The following is a 23,077-nucleotide window of genomic DNA, read 5'->3' as shown; positions in this document are numbered from 1 at the left end:
TGGCTAACAAATTCAAATTACTCCCAACCACCAGGCAGTGACTACACAAGAAAGTTGAGAAATGATCGGGTTTGGCCGAAATAAATCACTGGATATCAATAATCTAGTAGTATCCAGTATCGATCAGATGTAGAGAACAGTATAGCCAAGAGAAAACAAGGACACTGTGTGCTTTGGTAACCTTCATTCTGCTCAGAACTCAGGAGAATGTTAAAAAAAAACTGGAAAAAATCCAGTGGTCTTTACATGACATAGGAACATTTTACAACATAATGCAATATGTAAATATTATAATCAAACCAAGGAGGCAGATTTAAATGTGGTTAAGTAGATCAAAGCCGCTGTTGGCACATTACTGAGCAAAAAAAAAGAGTAGACTGCACACCGTAGAGGAAAACCACAAAAATTGTTACCTGGCTTGACGACCACTGGGCTGCAGCAATAGCTGTGATCGCAACAGTTGACGAACTGATCTTATTACCATCAGAAAGGATATGGTCCCTAAGATAAACAGTTAATTGTGGATTGATGAGGGCTTCAGAATCAGTACAGAATCAATTAATTTATATTTAACTTTGAAAGATGGAAAAGCCCATAGAAGATCACCAGTTAATTTTCAGTCCTTTTAACTGCTGCAGAAATCAGAAGAATGGGAAAGGAGGAAAAGCATGATTAAAATTATGGGTGGATGCGAGAAGAGGTATAGATGGTAAGTATGCAGATGACTCCAAAATTGGAAGTATAGTGGACAGTGAAGGTGGTTATCTCAGATTACAATGGGATCTTGATCAGATGGGCCAATGGGCTGAGAAGTGGCAGATGGAGTTTGATTTAGATAAATGCGAGGTGCCGCATTTTGGGAAAGCAAATCTTAGCAGGATTCATACACTTAATGGTATGGTCCTAGGGAGTATTGCTGAAAAGAGAACCCTTGGAGTGCAGTTCATAGCTCCTTGAAATTAGAGTTGCAGGTAGATAGGATAGTGAAGGCAGCGTTTGGTATGCTTTCTTTATCCATCAGAATATTGAGTACAAGAATTGGGAAGTCATATTGTGCCTGTACAGGACATTGATTCGGCCACTTTTCGAATATTGTGTGCAATTCTGGTCTCCTTCCTATCGGAAAGATATTGTGAAACTTGAAAGGGTTCAGAAAAGATTTGCAAGGATGTTGCCATGGTTGGAGAATTTGAGCTATAGGGAGGGCCTGTTTTCCTGGAGCCTTTGAGATTTATCAAACCATGGTATGAGCTGCCAGAGGAAGTGGCGGAAGGTAGTCCAATCGCAAAATTGCAAAGACATCTGGATGGGTATATGAATATGAAGGGTTTGGAAGTGTTGGCAGGTGGGACTAGATTGGGCTGGGATATCTGGTTGGCATGGACAAGTTGGACCAGTCTGTGGAGATTACCACTGATAGCCACTCTACTTTGGGCATGAATTGATCCATTTTAAATTTTGTTCATATTATGTAGTGTACATAGGAAGATTCACTATTCAATTATGGACCCAAGGGCAAAGCCTCCGAGTAAAAGGAAGGTCTTTTAGAACGGAGATAAGGAGAAACTTCTTCAGTCAAAGCGTGGCAAATCTGTGGAATCACTGCCAATGAAGGCAATGGAGGCCAGGTCACTGACTACATTTAAGATGGAGATAGATAGGTTCTTGATTGTCAAGGGGATCAAGTGCTATGAGGAGAAAATGGGAGTACGGGGTGAGAAACTCATCAGCCATAATCAAATGGCAGAGCAGACTCAATGGGCTGAATGGCCTAATTCTGCTCCTATGTCTTATGGTCTTATTTAGGGTAAAGCTAAAACAGAAATAATTGTTAGTGTAACCTTCACGCAATAAGTCAGTTCACAGTCGCATGGTTGAAAAGTTTCAAGAAGTCCCAGCAGCCAATGAACTGAAAAATGATACTTAGATGTTTTAAAGCCCATCACAATCATCTAGCCAAACTTAAAAGATGTTCACACTTGAAGACAACCTACTTCTTTAAAGATTTGGCAAAATCAACATTAATGGTCCGACCATCAATGTTTAATGGAGGCTGTAGAGCAAGCAGTATCTGAATAAGATGAGAAGCTTCCTGTAAAAGAGAAAAGATGGACTTTTAAATAATGTATATTACAGCAGCTTTTTACAACACTGAGGCCTCATCACTGGAAATTGTACATATGCTCAATAGAAAACATTTGAGTACTGTGCACAGTTCTGGTTTCCCTGCTACTGGGAGATTACTACTAAATTGGAGAGGATTCAGAAGAGATTTAAGGTGTTCCTGGGACTGGAGAGTTTGAGTTATAAAGAGAGCTTGGGACTTGATCATGGAAGCATAGGAAGTTGAGGGGTGATGCTACAGAAGTTTATAAAATAATGAGTGGTACAGTTAAGAGTTGATGGCAATGGCCTTTTCCACTAAGGTGGGGAATTTCAACACAAGGGTGCATATTTTTAAGGTGAGGGGAGAGACATTTTAAAAAAAGACATAAGCAGCAAATTCTTTACACAGAGGGTGATGGGAGTTTGGAATGAACTTCCTGAGGAAGTGGTGGATGTGAGTACAATTACAATGTTCATAAGACATTTAGATGGATACATTGGTTGAAAAGGCTTGGAGGGATATGGGCGAGGAGTAATCAGTGGGACTAGTTTAGTTTGGGATTACGTTCAACATGGACCAGTTAGGCTGAAGAGTCTATTTCCGTGCTGCATGACTATGAAGGGCAGAGTCAAGGTGAATAACAATGGCCTTTTTCCCTAATCTAAGGCATTCAAAAATTAGTTGGCATATGTTTAAGATGCTAGGAGAAAGATTTAAAAAGGGATCCAAGGGGCAACTGTTTCATGCACAGGCTGGTTCATATGCAGAGTAAACTGCCAGAGGAAATGGTAGATGCACTCAAAGTTACATTTACAAACACATTTGGACAGTTAGATGAATACGGAAAGTTTGAAGGTTTAGAACGATATGGACCAAACTCAGGACAAGTTTAGTTTGGGAAGCTTGGTCAGCATGGATAAAGTGGACCATAGGGACTGTTTCTGTGCTGTTTAACTTTGTGAATGACATTAAAGCCAAATTAATCATGTGGTGATCCTTATTCAGTACACCCATGCAGCATAGGGAGATGGTAAACTCACAACCTTCCAACTCACTAATAGCATTGATCATATTCATTGCTTTCTAAGGCAAGACCTAAGACTAAGTAGACAATAAGTTACTGTAAAATTGCAGTACTTTATCAGTCTATTACAAAAGATTCCGATAGAAACTTAATTTGCTAAACTGTTAAATAAAGCTTACTGCATTCAAACCGAGCATGGTGTCTGCAAACTTGGCACCAAATCCTTTCAGAAGCTGTGCATGCTCTAAACCTCAGCAGAAGTGGGTAGTAGAGATTAGTCAAGATTAGAGTGATGCTAGAAAAGCACAGCAGGTAACACATGCATCAGAGAAGGGGGGGAAAAAAAAAATTGACGTTTCGGGCAAAAGCCCTTCATCAGGCATGAACGATGAAGGGCTTTTGCCCGAAATGTCGATTTTTCCTGCTCCTCAGATGCTGTCTGACCTGCTTTGCTTTTCCAGCACCACTCTAATCTTGACTGTGCAAAACTTGTCCAAACATTACTCTGACATTGCTTGGTGGAAGCGAGACCGTATTTATTGTTGATTAAATGCCTCAGGTCTTGCTAGCTCACACTCAAATTTATTCAAGTATTACAAATCAAAGCACAACACTAACTGAACTATGAAACTCGATGACCAAGCATAACTATATGATAAAACGCTTCAAACCAAAGAACATTCAGATCAGCCATTATCTCACTGAATGGTGAAGCAGACTAGAAGCGCCAAATGGCTTACTTCTGCTCCCATGTCTCATGGTCAAAGAGCTGATATTTTTGTGTCAATACCTCAGTCAAAATTACTCCATGGATCCATGACGCTATTAATCATCATATAAAACAGGAAAACAAAAAAAACTTACAAAAGATGAATCCAGCTGAACAAAGGCAAATCCCCTGTTTAATTGGGTCTGCTTGTCCTTGATCAACCTGACATTTGCAGCAGACAGCACAGCATACGGAGCCAATGCACTCAGGATAGATTCCATTGGTGTGTGTGGACCTATGTTTCTTAAAATAATGGCTGTTGAAAATAGAAATTAGAATTGATTTAAATTAGAATATAATACCAAGTTTTACATAGAAGATTAACATGGCTTCAGTATTGTTCAACACCTAAACAACAATATTGGAAAATAACTAAACTCACAAAGGGCTCTAAACATTACGAAAGACATGGTGGCAGCTAGTTAAGAATACGTCCAGAGACCAAAGCTTCCTACACTTGACACTGACATTGAGACTCAGAATAGGGCTTATGGAGAACAAAAATGTAAGCTAGTGCAATAAAGGAAGGATATTTTGTTGAGGCTGAACAGAAGTTACAAGGTTAATATAGTGCAAGTAGTTTCAATAACAAACTGGGATTTCCAACACACACCCAGGTGCTAAAGTAGAATACATTACACCCTACCATAACACATCTTAGCACAAGCAAACAAAAGGAAACGATGGATACAGTTAAAGCTCACACTTTAAAAGACCAAGCACTCAAATGTGCATGGTTTATGTGTTATGTTCTTTGAATTTGTTCCGAATCATGACTTACATGTGATTTCCTGAACAGCTGCCAGTTTATGAACAAATCAATTTTGAAAAGCGCTCAGTGCCTAGAGCAACATTTCTACCTTGCTTTCAACCACAGTAACCTACATTAGCAAAATGTACAAAACTATTTTTTTGAATTGGTCTTGGGACAACAGCTTCGTTCACAGATCCAATTGATTCCCATCTTTTTGACTAAGGTTGACTTGAGTTTTCATAGTTAAAATTGCAAAATTTCAATTTTTATTAAATTGTCAGCAGTCCTGCTGTGAATAAACCAAATATTACACACAATATAGTAACTATGAAGACTAGAGTCTGAAGTCAAATACAATGCAATATGCAAACTCAAAAATTATAAGGGTAGATTTCAAAAGATTTGTTCATGGATGTTGACCGTGCCAGATCAAACCACAATTTGTTGCCTGAGTGATCAGAGGGCACTTGAGGTCATTGCTAGGGGCCTGGATGGCAGATTTCTTTCAATAAAGAATATCAGTGAAAAGGATGACAATTGACAGCAGTCACATGGTCACCATAAGGCTACCTTGATATTCACGATTTTGTCTTGAATTCAGATTTCATCATTTGCCATGGTGGGATTTGAAGCCATTTCATTAGAACATTAGCCTGGGGCTCTTGGTTACTCTTCCAGTTAAAACACTTTTTCAAATCAAGATTGGACCAGACACCAAATTAGACCACATTTGGTGCAGCTCAGTAAAAGCAAACCTTCAAAAACCCACCACTAAGTACAAATACAAAGGATCTGGCTTTTTTTTCCCCCCAGAACTCTGAAGAACTTACTGTCATTTGCATAGTCAGACATAAATGGTTCACCCTGCACACGACCTTGCTCCTCTTCAGTTTCTGGAAGAAATTGAGAAATGCAATTCAGTACATTTTTCCTAATTTCTGTACTGAGACGACCAAGAATGCAAGAGCCAACTGAAAATGTTAAAACCATTTGAGTGCTGAAGTATCCTTTCATGCACAGCAACTAAAATTCAGTCACATAATGAACAAGATTAAATGAACTACAATCTCAAACAATTTTACTAATACATTAAAATTGTGAATAGAAAAAAAAAGTGGATGGCCAGAGAATCTTGCAGCATTTATCAAAACCTGCAACTTAGACCTTGATAATTTATTTTCTCTGAGCAAGATCATGGCTTGCACACCTAATTACCAACAATCAAATTTGCTTCACATCCATCAAGAATGCGAAAGGATCCCCACCGTCTACAGCCGAGATGGAAAGTGTAAAACAAATCACGCCTTCATAACAGTGGTTGGGTGACACAGCAAGCTTCTGGGTTACACTATCACCATACAGGAGGGCAGAAGTTGCTCAACATTACTTACCAGGTTTCTGAGCATCACATTTAAAACATCTCTCTCGTCGTTTGAAGTTAGTCACCCCACACTACAGAAAAAAAAAGTTGTATTTAAAGCACTGAAAGTTACAGCATAAATTAACTGACATTGAACTTATTTTATTTGCACTCTGTGGTTTCAAAGACCACAAGAGAATGGCACTTAAATTTGAATTTTGGACAGTTGGATGCATTTTTACAAGTTGCCACAGTCCCACCAGGCCATAAGGCTGCTCATTACAACAGATGGTGGTTTAATGTAGGGGGTCACCATAAGTCAGGTGAAGTTGAGAAGCACAAACCTTCATGGTAACCTCAACCAATGTGGGAACTAAACTAACTCTGCTTGCAAACCAGCCATCTAGTAAACAAAGTAACCAATTCCCAATTTGTTTAACAGGTGAAAATACAACTTTTTAGTTTGTGACCTGGATTTGCAGCTGCCAGAAAAAGTCTATTTTCTTGCACAAAACAGTAGGGATTTCTAAGTTCAGACTGAAATCATTCAAGCCATTGCCTGAAGCAGTAGACGACCAAGAACTAGTAGTATTCAAATTGGAATTAATGCTTCTTGCTAAGACACTGCACATGACACAATGTACCATTATATTCAACCCTGAATTAATCTAGGCATTGGTATGGCATATGGAAAGTGCCAAATTTCAAATATCGATAATCCTCAATCTCAAACAAAAGGTTCACCACAATTCAATGTCAAGTGTGATGCAATTTCAGTCAACTTTTCAATGAGTCACAGTCATCTTCCACTAATCCTAAAATAGATTAAGTCTTGCAACTCTCCTAATTAACAGTTGAATCCTCAGAGAATAGAGTAAACAGTTCATTGCCACAGGGAAAATCATAAGGTGGTATAAACAAGTAGCCGACGCAAGACAAAAAATCCCCCTAAATGTTGACTCTTTGTAAAATGGGTTATTTTACATCTCAACTAAACCAGTTGATGAGGCACATCCCAAATTCAAGGAAATAATCTTATACAAGTAATAAAAGCAAATTACTGCGGATGCTGGAATCCCGCATGGGTCCTAGCTATGCCTGCCTTTTCATGGGGTATGTGGAACATTTCTTGTTCCAGGCCTACCCAGGCCCCTCCCACAACTGCTTTATTGGTATATCGATGACTATTTCAGTGTGGCTTCATACTCTCATTCTGACCTGGAAAAATTCATAAACTACGATTCCAGTTTCCATCCCTCCATCACCTTCACCTGGTCCATTTCCGACACTTGCCTTCCTTTCCGTCTCCATTTCCAGCAATAGTCCATCCATTAATATCTATTACAAGCCCACTGACATCTCCAGTTCTTCTCACTATCCAAGGCCCCAGACACTCATTTCAGATTAAGCAGCTTTTCACTTGTATCTCTTTCAATTTGGTCTATTGCATTCATTGCTCCCAATGTGGTTGCCCCTATATCGGAGAGACAAACGTCAACTGGGTGAAAGCTTTGCTGAGCACCTTTGGTCTGTTCGCAATCAGGTCCTGGATCTTCCCGTGGCTTGCCACTGCAACACACAATCCTGGCTCCCATGCCCACATGTCTGTCCTTGGCCTGGTGCAATGTTCCAGTGAAGCTCAACGCAAACTAGAGGAACAGCATCTCACCTTCCGACTAGGCAAGTTACAGCCTGCCAGTCTCAACACTGAATTCAACAACCTCAGAACTTAAAAAAATTTTTTTTTAACCCCACTGTTCTGTACCTCTCATTTCTTGATTGTCTCTCTTTCTCTTGCCCCCCCCCCCCCCCACTCTCCCATCACCTTTTTCCTTTACTCTTCCCCCTTTGCTACCCTTTACCCCTGTTTTCCATTTTGCCTCTGCTTCACTCATCCCCCACATTTTGTCAGATAGCACTGGCTTCAGCCTTGGTCATTCACAGCTCCTTATCTCTCTATAATCTCTTTATGCACTGTCATTATCACCTCTTTATTGCTACCTTTGCTTCTGGAGCCATGACTCACCTTCTCTCAGCCTAGTATAAATACCTCCCTATTTAAAAAAGGGGAGAAAAGCTTTGTCAAGAGGGTCAGTTAGATTTGAAACGTCAACTCTTCTCTCCTTACAGATGCTGCCAAACATGCTGAGATTTTACAGCATTTCCTCTTTTGGAATCTTATATAAGTACCCATCAGCTATTCATAAATGAGAAAAGCCTTAGGATAAATCAGAAAGAGTAGATCAACTGACATCTCTCAAATTGTTCAACTATTCCATGAAAACGCTGTCAATCTGTACCAACTCCACTTTCATGCCCTAGGTTCATATCCAACCAAAAATCGGACTTCAAATTTTACTGTCACAGCAAAAGCCTTTACAGAGAATTTCAATTTTTAAAACGACCTTTTGTACAAAAAAAAGATTTACTTTCTGGTTGCGCTAAATCCCACTTTTCTTGAGTTTCCGAAAGAGAACAGTTTCTTCATTGGACCCTTTTAACATCTTGGCCTAATTTCTGTTCCCATGTCTTACGGCCTAAATCTGTACAATTAATCTGTAGCATGAGGCGTTTCGATTGACAACACAGTATCCTTCCAATTTTAAATGAGAAATTTGCCCCCAAAATCCAAACCCAAATTATGCAAAACAATGTTGAAAGATTAACAAAAGAGAAAAAAAAGCTAAAAAAGATCGGCTAAAGCGTGGTTTCTATATTTTTTTTACCTTGTTGCAACTCCAGTCTTCAAAAGGCTTTGTGCTGTAGTGCATCGAAACTGACTTTCCAAGAATGGTGAGGGTACGCTGCTGAAAACAAAATAATCAAGTCAGAACCCACCAAATGGAGCAAATATTTGACATTACAGATAACATCGGCTCCAAACAAGGGATGAAAACTACTCTCAAATACATCTTTAAAAGGTCTCCTGGATGCAGACGATCTAGTCACCTAGGTAACCAAGTCATGATTTAACTGCAAAGATGAGAGTGGGTCTCAACTCTTGGAAGATGTAGGATACACGATATTTCTTCTACCAAGACGTAAAATCTAAGCAGATCGGGTTTAACTGGCAAACAGTTGATTCTTCTTTGCTATATGAAACATTACTTGGTGCCTTTTGCTTGCCTCATTTATTGTCTTCCCGCTTAATCTGCAAAGTGAGCTTTATCCTGAGATTATCTCTCAGAAAATATCTTGATGTTGGGGTTAACAGTCTCACAACAGTGAGCATGTCCACGTACTGCAATGTATTACAGTTTTCCTCCAAAGGAATAAGTTTTCAATATCCACAGTTTGTCACGAGAAAATCAAGGATGTGAACATTTCCACAAGAACCTTCAGCTTCTCATTACAAGATGTCACTTGACAAAGATACTGTATCTGCAAATAAATTGCTAACTACAGTGCACCTTTCAAGTCAAGTGATAAACTATAAAATCTACAGCGCAAATACAAGATATCAGTGCATGCATAAAGCTCCATTTGAGTTGCAGCCAACAATTCTTCACCACATACACTCAACTGATGATGGGTAAAGTGACTAACCCCCTAGCTAATAAAATCTGTTTAAGTTGAGGTTCTCTAAGACACCTTAGACAACTATTAAATTGCATGTTTGGGATTTGTGCAGCAGACATGGCTCAGTGGAATTTGTAAGTAACTTCATAAATGTCAAGAATTTACATGGTACACTAACATCTAGCAATAATTACCTAAGTGTCACCCCTTAAAATCAACAATTGCAATGAGCAACAGAAATTGAGATTTTGGCTCTGACCTTTCTACTTCTGTTTGAGATAGAAATCTGACAGGAATGTGACTAGAAGTCACACCTGAGAATTAGACCAGCTAAGTCAGCACAGACTAACACTTACTGGAGACTGCAGTGGAAGCTACATGTTACCTCTTTCATTTACTGAAGGACATGAGCAAAGACCCATAGAAATCAGGCATGCTATGTCTGCCAAAAACATTTTTTTCACATGTAAAAGGATCTCTCCATAATACATCAAATGGAACTAAAATAAGAGCAAACTACTCAATGTTGGAGATCTGAAATAAAAATAAATTGCTAGAAAACTCAGGTCTGACAGCATCTCTCAGCAGTCAGACCAGCTGCCAAACCAGCTGTTTTTCCAGCACGTTGACATTAAATGGTGGAGCATTGAATTTCAGACATTTACTTGGGAAGGTGCCCCATGACACTGACCATTAAAGTGAGCACTAATTCACCACACTTGTTTTTACAAGCAGTTATCAGGTTCATGGCCACAAAAGCAAATAATATACAAACACCCATATAATAACTTGTGTTTGTTTTACAGATGTAATTGTGAAGTACTGTTTTTTGAGGGAAAGGACAGGATAATATTTGGTCCCTCTGGATCTTTTTTGCAGCGGGAAACACTTGATCCTTCCCCCCTTCAATAAATCTAGACTTGTGATGAAGCAACCTGGTTGGCTTCCATCCATCTTGTTGCGTCCTGCAAGTGATTAAACTCCACGAAGGCGAAACCACGGCTTTGACCTAGAGACAGCATTCAGATATAGACGGGATTGTGTTAGTCAGCGTGTTTAAAGCAGCCATTCATTCTGTCGCCACGTGTTATGTACAAATGTCTATTTGTGTGGCACGATAGAGGCCTTATTGTTTTTTTAAAAAAAAATCATGGGAGGGAACAGAATTTGAACTCATTTTCAAAATGCATTTAATTTTATACAGTCTTTGAAGCAGTTGTAACACAAGTATCAGTATCACCTATCACCTTCCCCATTTACAGTAGACGTGCTGCAATTGTTTATAATTGCCAAAAAAACCTGGCATTCCTAGCATCAGTTATAACCTACCTGGTTTAAAATATTTGGACCTGCTGAGTTTTTCCAATAATTTGTGTTTTAGTTTCCAATACCACATTGTTCCCAATTATACTACTTCCAACAAAAGGGCACACAGCACTTTGCACCATTCCATGCTTGAAAGCACCACCATTGGGAAATATGCAACAGTAGTTAGGGCAGCTAACTCCCACCAGTTATATGCACTTGAATCCAAAATCATGGTCCCAGCATCTCAATATCGGGAGATCTCCACTAGCAATTAGCCTATGCTTCATCATAAAATTAACTCTACTGCACAAAATACATTAAGTCAAACAGATTTAGTATTGGATCTGTTAGATCATCTGATGGAGAAATTTTGCATGACTGATTATTACATTATTGGAGGAAAATCTTGACAATGTTTAATTTTAGCAAAATGGTAGCTTGCTTTTAGTAACAGTGAAGAATATGTGCACTTACTCTACTTAGAATTTTTAAATCAGGAATGATATTTAGTATTTTAAGTAATTTTCTTTCAAACTGCCCCAGAAACAAAAATACAGAAAAGCACCAATACACCAGAAGTAACAAACTTGTTTATTTTAATTAGTCTAAAAGCAAGATATTTTATGCAGTGTTTTTCCTAATATCCCTTCCTTAACTGAATCATTGAAATTCAGTCTGGCCACAAAGATTGATCACATTCCATTTTTGTTATTTATGAAATTGCATGACAGTTCTGGTCCAGCTAGATCATTTCATATTTATGTTCTAAAATTAAGGCAGAATACAACATTACAAACCCACAATTATTAAAAAGTGATGTGTTTCCAAACATGTAGCAACGTGTAGTATTGAGGAATATAATGCTCATAAGACCATAAGACACAGGAGTGGAAGGAAGGCCATTCGGCCCATCGAGTCCACTCCACCATTCAATCATGGCTGATGGGCATTTCAACTCCACTTACCCGCATTCTCCCTGTAGCCCTCAATTCCTTGTGACATCAAGAATTTATCAATCTCTGCCTTGAAGACATTTAGCGTCCCAGCCTCCACTGCACTCTGCGGCAATGAATTTCACAGGCCCACCACTCTCTGGCTGAAGAAATATCTCCGCATTTCTGTTCTGAAATTACCCGCTTTAAGGCTGGGTCCACAGGTCCTAGTCTCCTCGCCTAACGGAAACAATTTCCTAGCGTCCACCCTTTTCATGCCATGCATTATCTTGTAAGACTAAAGTAACAGCCACTGCAAGATGCGCATGTTCAAACCTTCAAATGAAAGCACTGATCAAGGGTAAAGACCATCTCATGACCAAACAAATTATTGGATTCCCTCACTGTCAAAACCAAACGTCAGATGCTGCGCTGCTTATGACACTTCTTTAAACAAAAGCATGCCACCTTACCATACCATAACTACACAAGAGGAAGACTTTTCTTTAAAAAGCATTCTAAAAACTGTGCTTTGGACAGTGTCAACATTTAATCAGCAAACCTCACATTAAAGCTTCTGGGAAACTGACTTTCATTCGTTAATGTCATAACGAAATACTTGCAAGTATTAATGCAGTTACCAAGTTATATTCATCGGAAGCCTTATAAACACTTGATTATCATTTCTTGTATGAACAGCTATAAACTTATGATAACTGCACAAAAGTTTTTGCAATATACTAACTGCAATTTCAAAAATATAGAAACCAGCTGAAAAAGGGGCCAGCATTAAAAAAATTACAACTTTTTATTTAATCTAACCCGGCCATACCTTTATTTATTTGTGACTAGAAAGCTTTACCAAGATCATTTTTAAAAGTTATTCATTACACTAAGTTACTAGTTTTTGATTCTAGACAAGAACCATCTTTTATAGTTATTTAAAAATATTTTATTGCAAGTATCCAACTAGAAAATGAATATTCTGGAATCCTGTATAGTCAATGATTCCCGCTTATTAAGATTTAAAATCATAAAACACAGCAGCAGAATTAGGCTATTCAGTCTATTGAGTTTACTTCATTTGATCATGGCTTCTCACTGTAACCTTTGAGCTCCTTACTAATTAAGAACTTCTCTCGATCATAAATACACTCAGTCCTCTGTGGCAACAAATTTCAGTCACTACCCTCCAGTTAAAGAAATTCCTCTACAGTTCTAAAGAAGGTGTATGAAGCAATTTATTTACAGGTACATTATTTTTTATTACCATGCAAATGAAACAATCCATTTTGAGCTGTTAAATATGATCAGACGTTATGGGACTACAGTAAACAAACCTAAAACTATTCAAATCTACTCCTATTGGTTGAAACTGCTCCAGTTCTTATTCCAGAAGAAATAGAACTTTGCAGTCCCTGGGAACTACCATCCTAAGCAACTGTACTGCTTTACTTTTGAAAGTGAACATATTTAACATTTGACAATACCTAGGTCCCACAGAAAAATAACGCCAATACACAGTAAAAACAAATTTCAAACCTAATAATTCAAGGCAATTGACTTTTTAAGGAGAGGTCACGAACCCATTCTCAGCTTTTCTGGGCAAGTATATGGGATACTACTTGCCACCATCACCTAAACTTGGTTTCTCAGAAGAAACTGAAAACAGAACAAAAAAAATGCTTCCCAAGTTAATATTCCCAATTTTACCTAGATATGGCATCCTAGGTGCATAGATGAAAATATTGTTCACCCTATACACAAACTAATCAAGACTTAAAAGTTAATGGAAATATTAGATGCAAAAATTGTTAATATCGGATTCCAGATTGAGCGCAGGCAGAAAACAGGGCATAAACTATAAAATACATCAAGAATACAGCTTAAAACACTCTCGGTGCCTTTTGTAGCTACTGTATCTTTCAAATTCCAGAAATAATTCTCCCTGTGCTGGCTAATTAAGGTTGCAAGACAAATTTACTCTATGAACTGGACTGGTGAAATGCAGTACTGGGAGAAAAGTGAGCCATCTTTATTGACAACAGTCATAAGACTCTCAAATGACTAACTGCCTCAATAGATATCGTAAGTGTTATTTCAAACAACAAGTATCACTATCTCTTGCAGAACTCCTAACCTATGAATAGTTGTAGGATCTTGACTTAGGACTAATGCTATGAACTGATGAAGATCACAAATGTGCATCATCACTAAGCTTGCCTGTTCCCACCACCATTACATCACTTAGGTCAACTTACCCGCTACTTCATTCACTACTGAAATCCTCATCTATGCCCTATTATCTCTGCACTTCACTTTAGCAACACATCCGGTCGACTCACCCTGCCCACTCACCAAACCCCCTTGGACTCCCTGGTCTATGTTTTCTTGGCTCATGGTTACAGGAGGCACCAATTTTTAAATTTCACATCCTCACTGTAGAACTATTCCATGACTTCACCCATCAATGGCTCAATATCATATGACAATAAGACATAAGGCCACTGGGATGTTGAATTAATCATGGCTGATGGGCATTTCAACTCCACTGACCTGCACGCTCCTCATAACCCTTGATTCTTTGCCAGATCAAAAATTTATCAATCTCTGCTCTGAAAACATTTAACATCCCGGTCTCCACAGCGATGAATTCCACAGGCCCACTTGCTGTCTGCCTGAAGAAATGTCTAATTTCCGTTCTAAATTGACACCCTTGCCCACAGACCCTAGTCTCCTGCCTAATGGAAACAACTTCCCAGTGTCCACCCTTCCTAAGCCATGATTAAACTTGTACGTTTCTATTAGATCTCCCCTCAACCTTCTAAACCCTAATGAATACAGTCCCAGGATCCACAGCCGTACATCGTATGTTCGGCCTACCATTCTAGGGATCATCCATGTGAATCTCTGCTGGACACATTGCAGTGCCAGTATGTTCTCCGAGGTGTAAAGCCCAAAATTAGACAAAGTAATCTGGCTGATCCCATTGTGAATGGCAGTGACCACATTTGCAGCAAGTGCTGGTTGTTGGAAGAACAGCGGATCAGAATTGATGATCTGGAATCTGAGCTTCAAACTCTGCAGCACGTCTGGGAGAGGAAAGAATTACCTGGACACTTTGTTTGGGGAGGCACTCACACCCAGCAGATTAACTAATTCAAATGCAGAGACAACAGGGTGTGACTGTGAGTGAGGCAGGTAGGGGGGATTCTGAGTTCAGGAGTGGAGGAGCCTCAGCGTTGATCTTGTCCAACAGGCATGAGATTCATGCTCCCTGTACGGATGAGGGCAAGGGCTATAGACAGAATGAGCAACATGACTATGGCACTATGATGCAAAAGGCCATTCAAGGAGGAGGAGCAAAAAGACAAGTACTCGTTACAGGGGATTCTATAATTAGGGGGACAGATAAATATCCTATGTAAGCTGGATTGGGAGTCTCACATTCTGTGTTGTCCTGCACCCTGACACCGGGCAGGCATCTCCAACCAGCCTGAAAGGATATTGGAGGGGGAAGGATCCAGTTGTTGTGGTCCACATTGGGATTAACAACACAGGCAAAGCTAGGGTGGAGGATCTGTTTAAGGATTATCAAACACTAGGGAGGAAATTGAAGTACAGGTGCTCAAGGATTATAATCTCTGGATTACTGCCAGAGCTACATGCCAATTGGCATAGGGAAAAGAAAGTTATGGAAAGGGGTTGGGCAGGGGGGTGGTAGGGAATCCGTACCGTTGGGATAGTTCCCCAACCCCCCCCCCTCCCCGACCAATGTTCTAGCAAAAAGGAGGTGTTCAGTACAACTTTAAAAGTCGGGAGGTGGGTTGGGGGGGGGGGGGGGGGGGGGGGGGGAGAGGTTAAGAGAGGAGGGAAAGCGAAAGCAACAGGGAGTGTGGAGTTAAATGGAAAGGTAAGCTGCTGGACAACATGTGTGCAGGTGGGTTTCAGTTCGAGGCAGACTGGGAATGCAGCAAAAGGAAGGATAACCTAGAACATCTTATGATTTCCAATATCACTAATAATGTTAAGATAGATAGCATTAAGGCACTTTACCTGAATGCTCAGAGTATTCGTAACAAAGTAGATGAATTAATGTCACAAATCATCGTGAAAGATGATACGGTAGACACGACAGATGTGGTTGCAAGGGGTTCAGGACTGGCAGTCAAACACCCAAGGATTTACAAGGATGTCTTGTTAAAAAGACATGGAGGTAGACAGAGGAGACGGGTTGCCGTGTTAGTTAAGAATGAAATTAAATCTATGGCACTGAATGACATGTGGAGTCGAGGAACCACAAAGGCAAAAAAACCATAATGGGAGTTATGTACAGATCTCCAAACAGTGGTCAGGACCAGGGACACAAGATGTACCAGGAAATAGATAGGGTATATCAAAAAGGCAAGGTCACAATGATAATGGAAGACTTCAATATGCAGGTGAACTGGGTGAATAATGTTGCCGGTGGATTCAAAAAAAGGGAATTCATGGAATGCTTACAGGATAGTTTTTTGGAACAGCTTGTGATGGAGCCCACAAGGGAGCAGGCTCTTCAGGACTTAGTGCTACGTAATAAGCCAGACTTTATAAAAGATCTTAAAGTAAGGGAATACTTAAGAGGCAGCAACCATATGGTAGAGTTCAGTCTGCAGTTTGAAAGAGAGAAGGCAAACTTGGATGTAATGGTATTACCATTAACCTCTAGCCATATAACCTTCAAATCTGTGGTCATCTAATTCCGGTCTCAAGCATTCCTGCATTTTAATTGTGCTGCTGTTGACGAGTGTGCCTTCTCTCTGAGCACAGATAAATATCGCGTTGTGATTCTACTTAGAATCACATCTGTGAAGGACCTACCTCTGGTTTGTTATATTAAATGATGTTATATAAATAATAGTTATTGCTAGAATAAAAACAACCCTGATGCTAACTAAAGAAAACAACACCCTGTCTAAGAAGCTATCTAGACTCATGGGATTAATTAATAATGAAGCTTTGTTTATTTTGAGGTTGCTTGCATTCACTCTTGAAATTCAATAGGAGTGTGTTTTCAAGTAAAATTCTCAGGTCAATAGGTTCAAACTAACAACACCCAAATTCAAAGATCAATCTTTAACAGTTGAAAAGAATTAAAATCAGACTGCAAATGACAAAAATTAAATCCTCCTGAATATGTAAATATTCGCAAGAAAAAATACTCTTGGTAAGGGACGTTACTAGGAGTCATTGATTTGTGGTAGACAAATAACATTCTCCCAGTTTGTCTCATCCGAATATTGAGATAGTACAAGTGCTTTTGAGGAAGAGGTTCTGGAAAAGAAAAGAGACATTCAAAGGTAGATAGGATATAACTAAGTATGATTCATTTTGGAAGATGTTACTTGCAAAACATGGAAGTTATGAACTACTGAACAACAGTCCCCTGTTGGGCAACCACTCTAATCACTGCAACCCATCCATTGCAGATTAATGCAAGTTGACTTTTAACTGGTCTAGGCAGTTATATTTTCCTGTGCAGTGACAAAAATCAGTTGGCTTTCCTGAATTAAAGAGGAAGTGACATTTTCTTCCTCAGAATACCTGCAAGAACAGCCAAGATCTCACCTGATACTTTACACTTCATCACTCGCACATCCTTGGGGTGAAATTCATCACTGTCCTGAAATATTTCAAGAATCTGGAAGGAAAATTTGAAATCCATTGTTTTATTTTTCTAGATATTTTAAATCATGCAAACAGATATATTTGATTATAATTACATTAGTTATTGTAAAGTAGCTTTGACGTACAAATTTATGAATATCTGGCATGCAAATGCTGTACAATATCACGGTTACATGTGAGAACATTCACATTGTGTCAACACATCATTGGACATTCGGTAATATGATAAACTACAGTGGCCCTGAAGCCCAAGGACTGAGAAGAGGAGAAATTTCTTCACAAAGAATGGTGAGTCTGTGCAAATCTCTACCACAGAAAGTGGTTGAGGCCAAAACACTCTTTTCAAGGAGTTAGATTGGAAGCAAAAGTGCTAAGAGGGTATCGAGTTGGGGCATCAGCCATAACCATACTGAATGGCAGACTCAAAAGGGCCAGATGGCCTACCATGATCCTATTTTCTGTGTTTTATATTTAAATAATCTGATGACATTTGCTTGTAAGCTTTCATTACAATTTGCACTGGAATATTACTGCTCAGCACCTTTAAGAGAAAACATGCTTTGGACTGTAACACCAAGTGCTACTGTTGCCTCTAACTGCCAAGTGTCTGAAATCTTGTAATAGGTCAAACAAAATTGGGAAATTTGACTTTACAGAACATGATGCAAGTTCTTTCAATTTAGAAACAGAAAGCACACCAAAGAAAGAAATATTCAGTGAATCAAAATAAGTACACTAACTGTGCAACTACATTTGATAAATTGGGAAATACAGGAGGGCAGTCGTGCAAATGAGAAGAACAAAAGGCAGGAGGGAACATCATGAATGGCAAGTGACGCAAGGGTATTGAGTCAGAAAGTGAAGCTAGACCTTTCTTGGTTGCTTCAAATTTAATAGGTAGCAGTTTGTTAAACAAATATAAATCTTGGGACAAAATTTATTTGGTTAAAAAAAGAAATTTGTCTTTTTAGCAAATCTTTAGGTGACCACAATCTTCAGGGCTGAACTTTAGTGAACTGTCCCAAAGTCCTGTCACATTTCACATCACAGCAAGGATACATTTTGCAAGTTCTTTAATTTTGCTATGCTCACTTCCTATGCAATATTGCAACAGAGAAATGCATGTTGCTGTTTATTCAAGCAAAGCAAAAAACGGACAATTAAAAGTTCTTCTGTGCCAGATCACTGAGGAATCACCATATTTTCCAAATTAGACTGCTTGTTGGATGACACTTCATAGCATACCCACCTTCAAGCAAAGTTGTATCTTTGAGTCTCCCATCCCCTCTAAAAATGAAATTGCTTTATTATCAAATTCCACATAACAGGTACTTCAACCTTCAACTAAAACTGTTCTGAACTCCTATCCTTCCATTCTCCTAGAATCCCAAATACACAAATGTTATGAAAATGTTAATAAATATATTCATACATCCTCCCTGGTTGTTGATGGCAGAAGACCTCTTAACATAATTGTTTTGTTCTCCCTCTCTTCAGTTCCATCATTTCTGTAATCATGGTCCTTGTAGTCACCATCATAGTACTGGCTTCCCTCGGGTCTTTCAAATCTGCTGTCATCTTCACAATTCTGGAAGCATAGACATTTTTATTTATTATACAAAATATCCATTTTCTAACAACACTAATATTCTACTAAAACAATGATGGGTATGTGCTGTTTGAATGTAATGGTGAAAAACAAGAAGCAGCATGGTTAACAACATTCTCCTTCCACAAGTGATTTGCCCATGGAAAAACATGTTCACTGCATAACACTCTGAAGCAACAGAGCTTGTGAGGATATGATAAACATGAAGGGGTGCACAGTACATTGTAAGCATAATGTATTAATTTGATTTTTATTTCAATCACAACAGATTACTGCCAATATACTATGACTCCCTTCAATACGAATGAAAGCTGGGGTTAAACTTTGGGGTAGATAGCTGACAGACCCAAGTGAACTCAGGAGTTGAGCTAATGCTGTAAATTTGCATATTAAATCCAAACTGACACCTGAACCTAATGAAGATTATATTCTTAAAGACTTGGCACAGTGGTAGTTCCCTACCTCTGAATCAAGGGGCATGGGTTTAAGTCGCAGCTGCTCCAGAGATCTGCAATAACATCTCTGAATAGGTTGGTCAGGAAAAACCATGTTAAATAAAAAAAAACATGGAATTCCAAAGCCAGGCTGATTTCATTTGCCACCCTCTTATGACGGGTGTTGACAGTCAAGTTAAATACTCTCTAGCAACAACAAATCTTAACACCATCATATATACTAATTATCATAGATTCAGGTTTTTGAAGTAGCCAATTATTTTCATTCGTAAAATGAACTTTGAAAAACTGATGCTTAAAAAACCTTCAGCATGCTACAGCAAGATCAACACACTATCCCTAGATCCAGAATGCAGTAGACTAGCCAAGAGGTAACTGCAAAATAAAGGAACAACATTTTTGACACTTCACTGAATAAATGGTTACAATATTATGGGATCAGAGGACTATGCAGACCAACCCACATACGTCAAGACTGACTTTTACTAAAAACATTCATAAAGGCAAGACAAAATACTCGTGGGTTCAGCTGTTTCACAAATTAATGGGTTCCTTTGAATTCTTGTTAAAGGGAGGAGTGGATAGAATTCACACCAGCTGGTCTATACATTAAAAAAATTGAAAATATTAAGACTGCTACTTCTGAATCAAAGCGATTAAAAGGACCCAATCAAACAAAACTGAAGTGAAATTTGCTCACATACAATTTATGTTGCAGAAAACATTCAGATAGACAAACAGAATGGCAAAACAGAGATGACAATCCTTGACTTCAATATAAATACAATGTGCAATACAGCATGGTAACAAGGAACCTCAGCAAAACAGAGGCCAGATCGCAGCATAAATCTTCCAGTGACTAACAAAGAATACCGACAAATGGGTGGTGTCAACGGCCAATCAACGCAGCATATTTTGCTTTAGGACCTCCTCCAGAAAACAACCAGAGAACGATCATATACAAATTCTGCTTTGATGACATTGCCAGCTGCTATAAGGTCAGGAATGCATTTATTTGCTTTTGACTCATGTCCAGTTCTTTTTTTTAGATTAGATTACTTAGTGTGGAAACAGGCCCTTCGGCCCAACAAGTCCACACCAACCCGCCGAAGCGCAACCCACCCATACTCCTACAATTACCCCTTACCTAACACTACGGGGAATTTAGCATGGCCAACTCACCTGACTTGCACATCTTTGGACTGTGGGAGGAAACCCGCACAGACACGGGGAGAGCGTGCAAACTCCACACAGTCAGTTGCCCGAGTCGGGAATTGAACCTGGGTCTCAGGTGCTGTGAGGCAGCATTGCAACCCCGCTTATAATAATACTGCTAGATTACAGCAAGACATGGGCAATTAGGGTTGTGCTAACACCTTCATGCACAGGCAACATTCTGACAATAACACTTTGAAAAAAAGAGAAGGCTCAACATTATCCCACACCATTAGCATCTTCAGCCATATGCCAAGATCAAAATAAAATGGGCAGAATTATTAACGGAAAAATCCCCACCCTGGTGATAACATAAGTGAGACAGGGAATTCACTTGCCCTTTTGAGGGATAAATAATCTGAACAGACAGATTTAGCCAAGACCAAGTAAACTGCAAGTCAGTAACGTCAAGTACTCTTCTAACAGCAGGATTGTATACCTCAGAATTCTCATAGTTCCTGTAATCATGATAGCGGTCATTATTCCGATAGTCACTGCGACGTCTATCACGATCGTAGTCCCTGCTGTGATTTGGCGGAGCACGATAATCAACATCTTTATAGTCATAATCACGTCTACCCCGTGACTCTCTATGGTCATCTCTGTTCCATTCAGAGCCATAACGGCCACTCCGCTCACTTCGACTGGTTTCACTAAAAAAAAGGCAATCATTAAATGCATTAGCTCTGCAAGAAAGTTTTAACTTGGGGTCAAGTGACAACTTTCTATAATCTTCGTATTCTCCAGAAACATCTAATTTACTCACCAATGTTTCTGAAGTACTTCAAAACAATACTCAATCTAGGTAAATACAGTTGTATATATTTAGATCAGGGGTTTCCCCAAAGGCACACATTTCCATCTCTGTTCTGCGCCATTAGCAGACTAAGCAGCAAAACAACAAACAGGATTATGGACCATGCCAACCATTTTTTTTGGTTAAGCCAGGACACATTAGAATGGACATTAACACCTGATCACACAATAAAATAAACAGTAATAATTTCACCTATAAGATATACCTACATGCACAATAATCATGTATTTTCCAAATTCAAGGACATGTTTTAAAATGGGCTGTTAATGCCTTTTAACACCATAAGGGTAAGCAAAGCCTCTCTTTTACAAACTATGCAATGCTTAAATTCATGCATGGATAAGAGATTTAAAAATTAGAAAATAAGTTCTTACCGTTTATCATATTTATCGTAGCCCATTGTTATGGATTACTGAAAATGCAGCTCTTCTGAAATTTTTGAATGTAGCAATCTACAGTGAAGAAATTGATTCTAAAAAAAGGTATGGAGATAAAATAAGCAGAAAAATTGAAATTCCTTTCAAGGTACAGCTCCCTCCCTTTCTCCAAAACAACTAAACACTTTTCAGATGTTATATCATAATCTTGTAAAACATTTCACTCATTGTTGCAGGATCTCTTCAAAAAAAACCTCAAACTTCTACACAAACACCCCACAAGTTCACCAATTAACAACTATGCAAGGAGGAAGCAAAAATGGGTAATTTTCAATAAACCCAGGCACTAATTACAAGAGCAAAACTAGGTTAAAAGCATTCATATTAATACTTTACTCGGTAAAATTCCTTGACTTATAATCAGCAATTTCAGAATGCTCAGCTGAAACTCCAGATTCAAAATTCTTTCACAGGATATCCATTAATGAACAATGAATGTTTGCAAATGTTTTATTGTTTAATCCTTTATTTAATGGAAGACTGAGCAGAGAAATAACTGGACAAGCTAACAAACACACAATTCAGACCCCATTCCAAAGTCAATTGATCTTTTTCAAACCATTTTACCATTCTAATATTCAAACACTAAAGACTACCTGCAGTGCATTGACTGAGGAGAGTTTATTACAATTACCATTTCCATTATCAATATGAATACAGGAATTTATCATGTGGGAAGTTGAAGTAGACCTTAAGCAAAATTGGATGCTCAGCTCACTATCGTATGACCAAATGATTGGAACTGTGTGAAGAAAATGAGTGAACTTCTATATTTTTCAGAATTAAAGGATCAATAAAAACAAAAAAAAAGGATGTTACTGGGGGGCAGTCAAATGACAGAAGGCAAAGAAATAAAGAATGTTGTAATAACAATGTTAATCAGATACCTGCAATAACAGGTATTCCTGATCAAGGGCTTTTGCCCAAAACATTGATTGTCCTCCTCGGATGCTGCCTGACCTGCTGTGCTTTTCCAGCACCACACGATCAACTCTAATCTCCAGCATCCGCAGTCCTCACTTTTGCCTACCTGCAATAACTTGTCTACCACCACAAAGACCGGATTTTACCTGTATCATTTATTACAGTCTTGAATCAAGTATG

At 38.8% G+C, this 23,077-nt stretch overlaps 1 protein-coding gene across 2 annotated transcripts in view; it reads right to left on the bottom strand.

Moving 5' to 3' along the window:
- Positions 1-23,077, bottom strand: part of LOC132822259 (RNA-binding protein 5-like) — a 50,345-nt gene that overhangs the window by 24,741 nt on the left and 2,527 nt on the right. The window contains exons 2-12 of one of the 2 annotated variants that reach the window (XM_060835397.1): positions 21,911-22,008; positions 21,159-21,372; positions 18,873-19,028; positions 17,381-17,453; positions 10,469-10,542; positions 8,741-8,821; positions 6,046-6,106; positions 5,485-5,547; positions 3,996-4,156; positions 1,995-2,092; positions 414-501 (exon numbers count right to left, since the gene is read on the bottom strand). In XM_060835397.1, the coding sequence (XP_060691380.1) occupies positions 414-501; positions 1,995-2,092; positions 3,996-4,156; positions 5,485-5,547; positions 6,046-6,106; positions 8,741-8,821; positions 10,469-10,542; positions 17,381-17,453; positions 18,873-19,028; positions 21,159-21,372; positions 21,911-21,936 (1,095 nt within the window). In that variant the 5' untranslated portion in view covers positions 21,937-22,008. The remainder of the gene's footprint in view (positions 1-413; positions 502-1,994; positions 2,093-3,995; positions 4,157-5,484; positions 5,548-6,045; positions 6,107-8,740; positions 8,822-10,468; positions 10,543-17,380; positions 17,454-18,872; positions 19,029-21,158; positions 21,373-21,910; positions 22,009-23,077) is intronic. The other variant, XM_060835398.1, reaches the window with a different exon arrangement.

The sequence above is a fragment of the Hemiscyllium ocellatum genome, chromosome 14 (assembly GCF_020745735.1).
Source record: "Hemiscyllium ocellatum isolate sHemOce1 chromosome 14, sHemOce1.pat.X.cur, whole genome shotgun sequence".
NCBI classification, from domain to species: Eukaryota; Metazoa; Chordata; class Chondrichthyes; order Orectolobiformes; family Hemiscylliidae; genus Hemiscyllium; species Hemiscyllium ocellatum.
The sequence above is the reverse complement of the archived record's forward strand: the minus strand, read 5'-3'. Positions and strand labels throughout refer to the sequence as shown.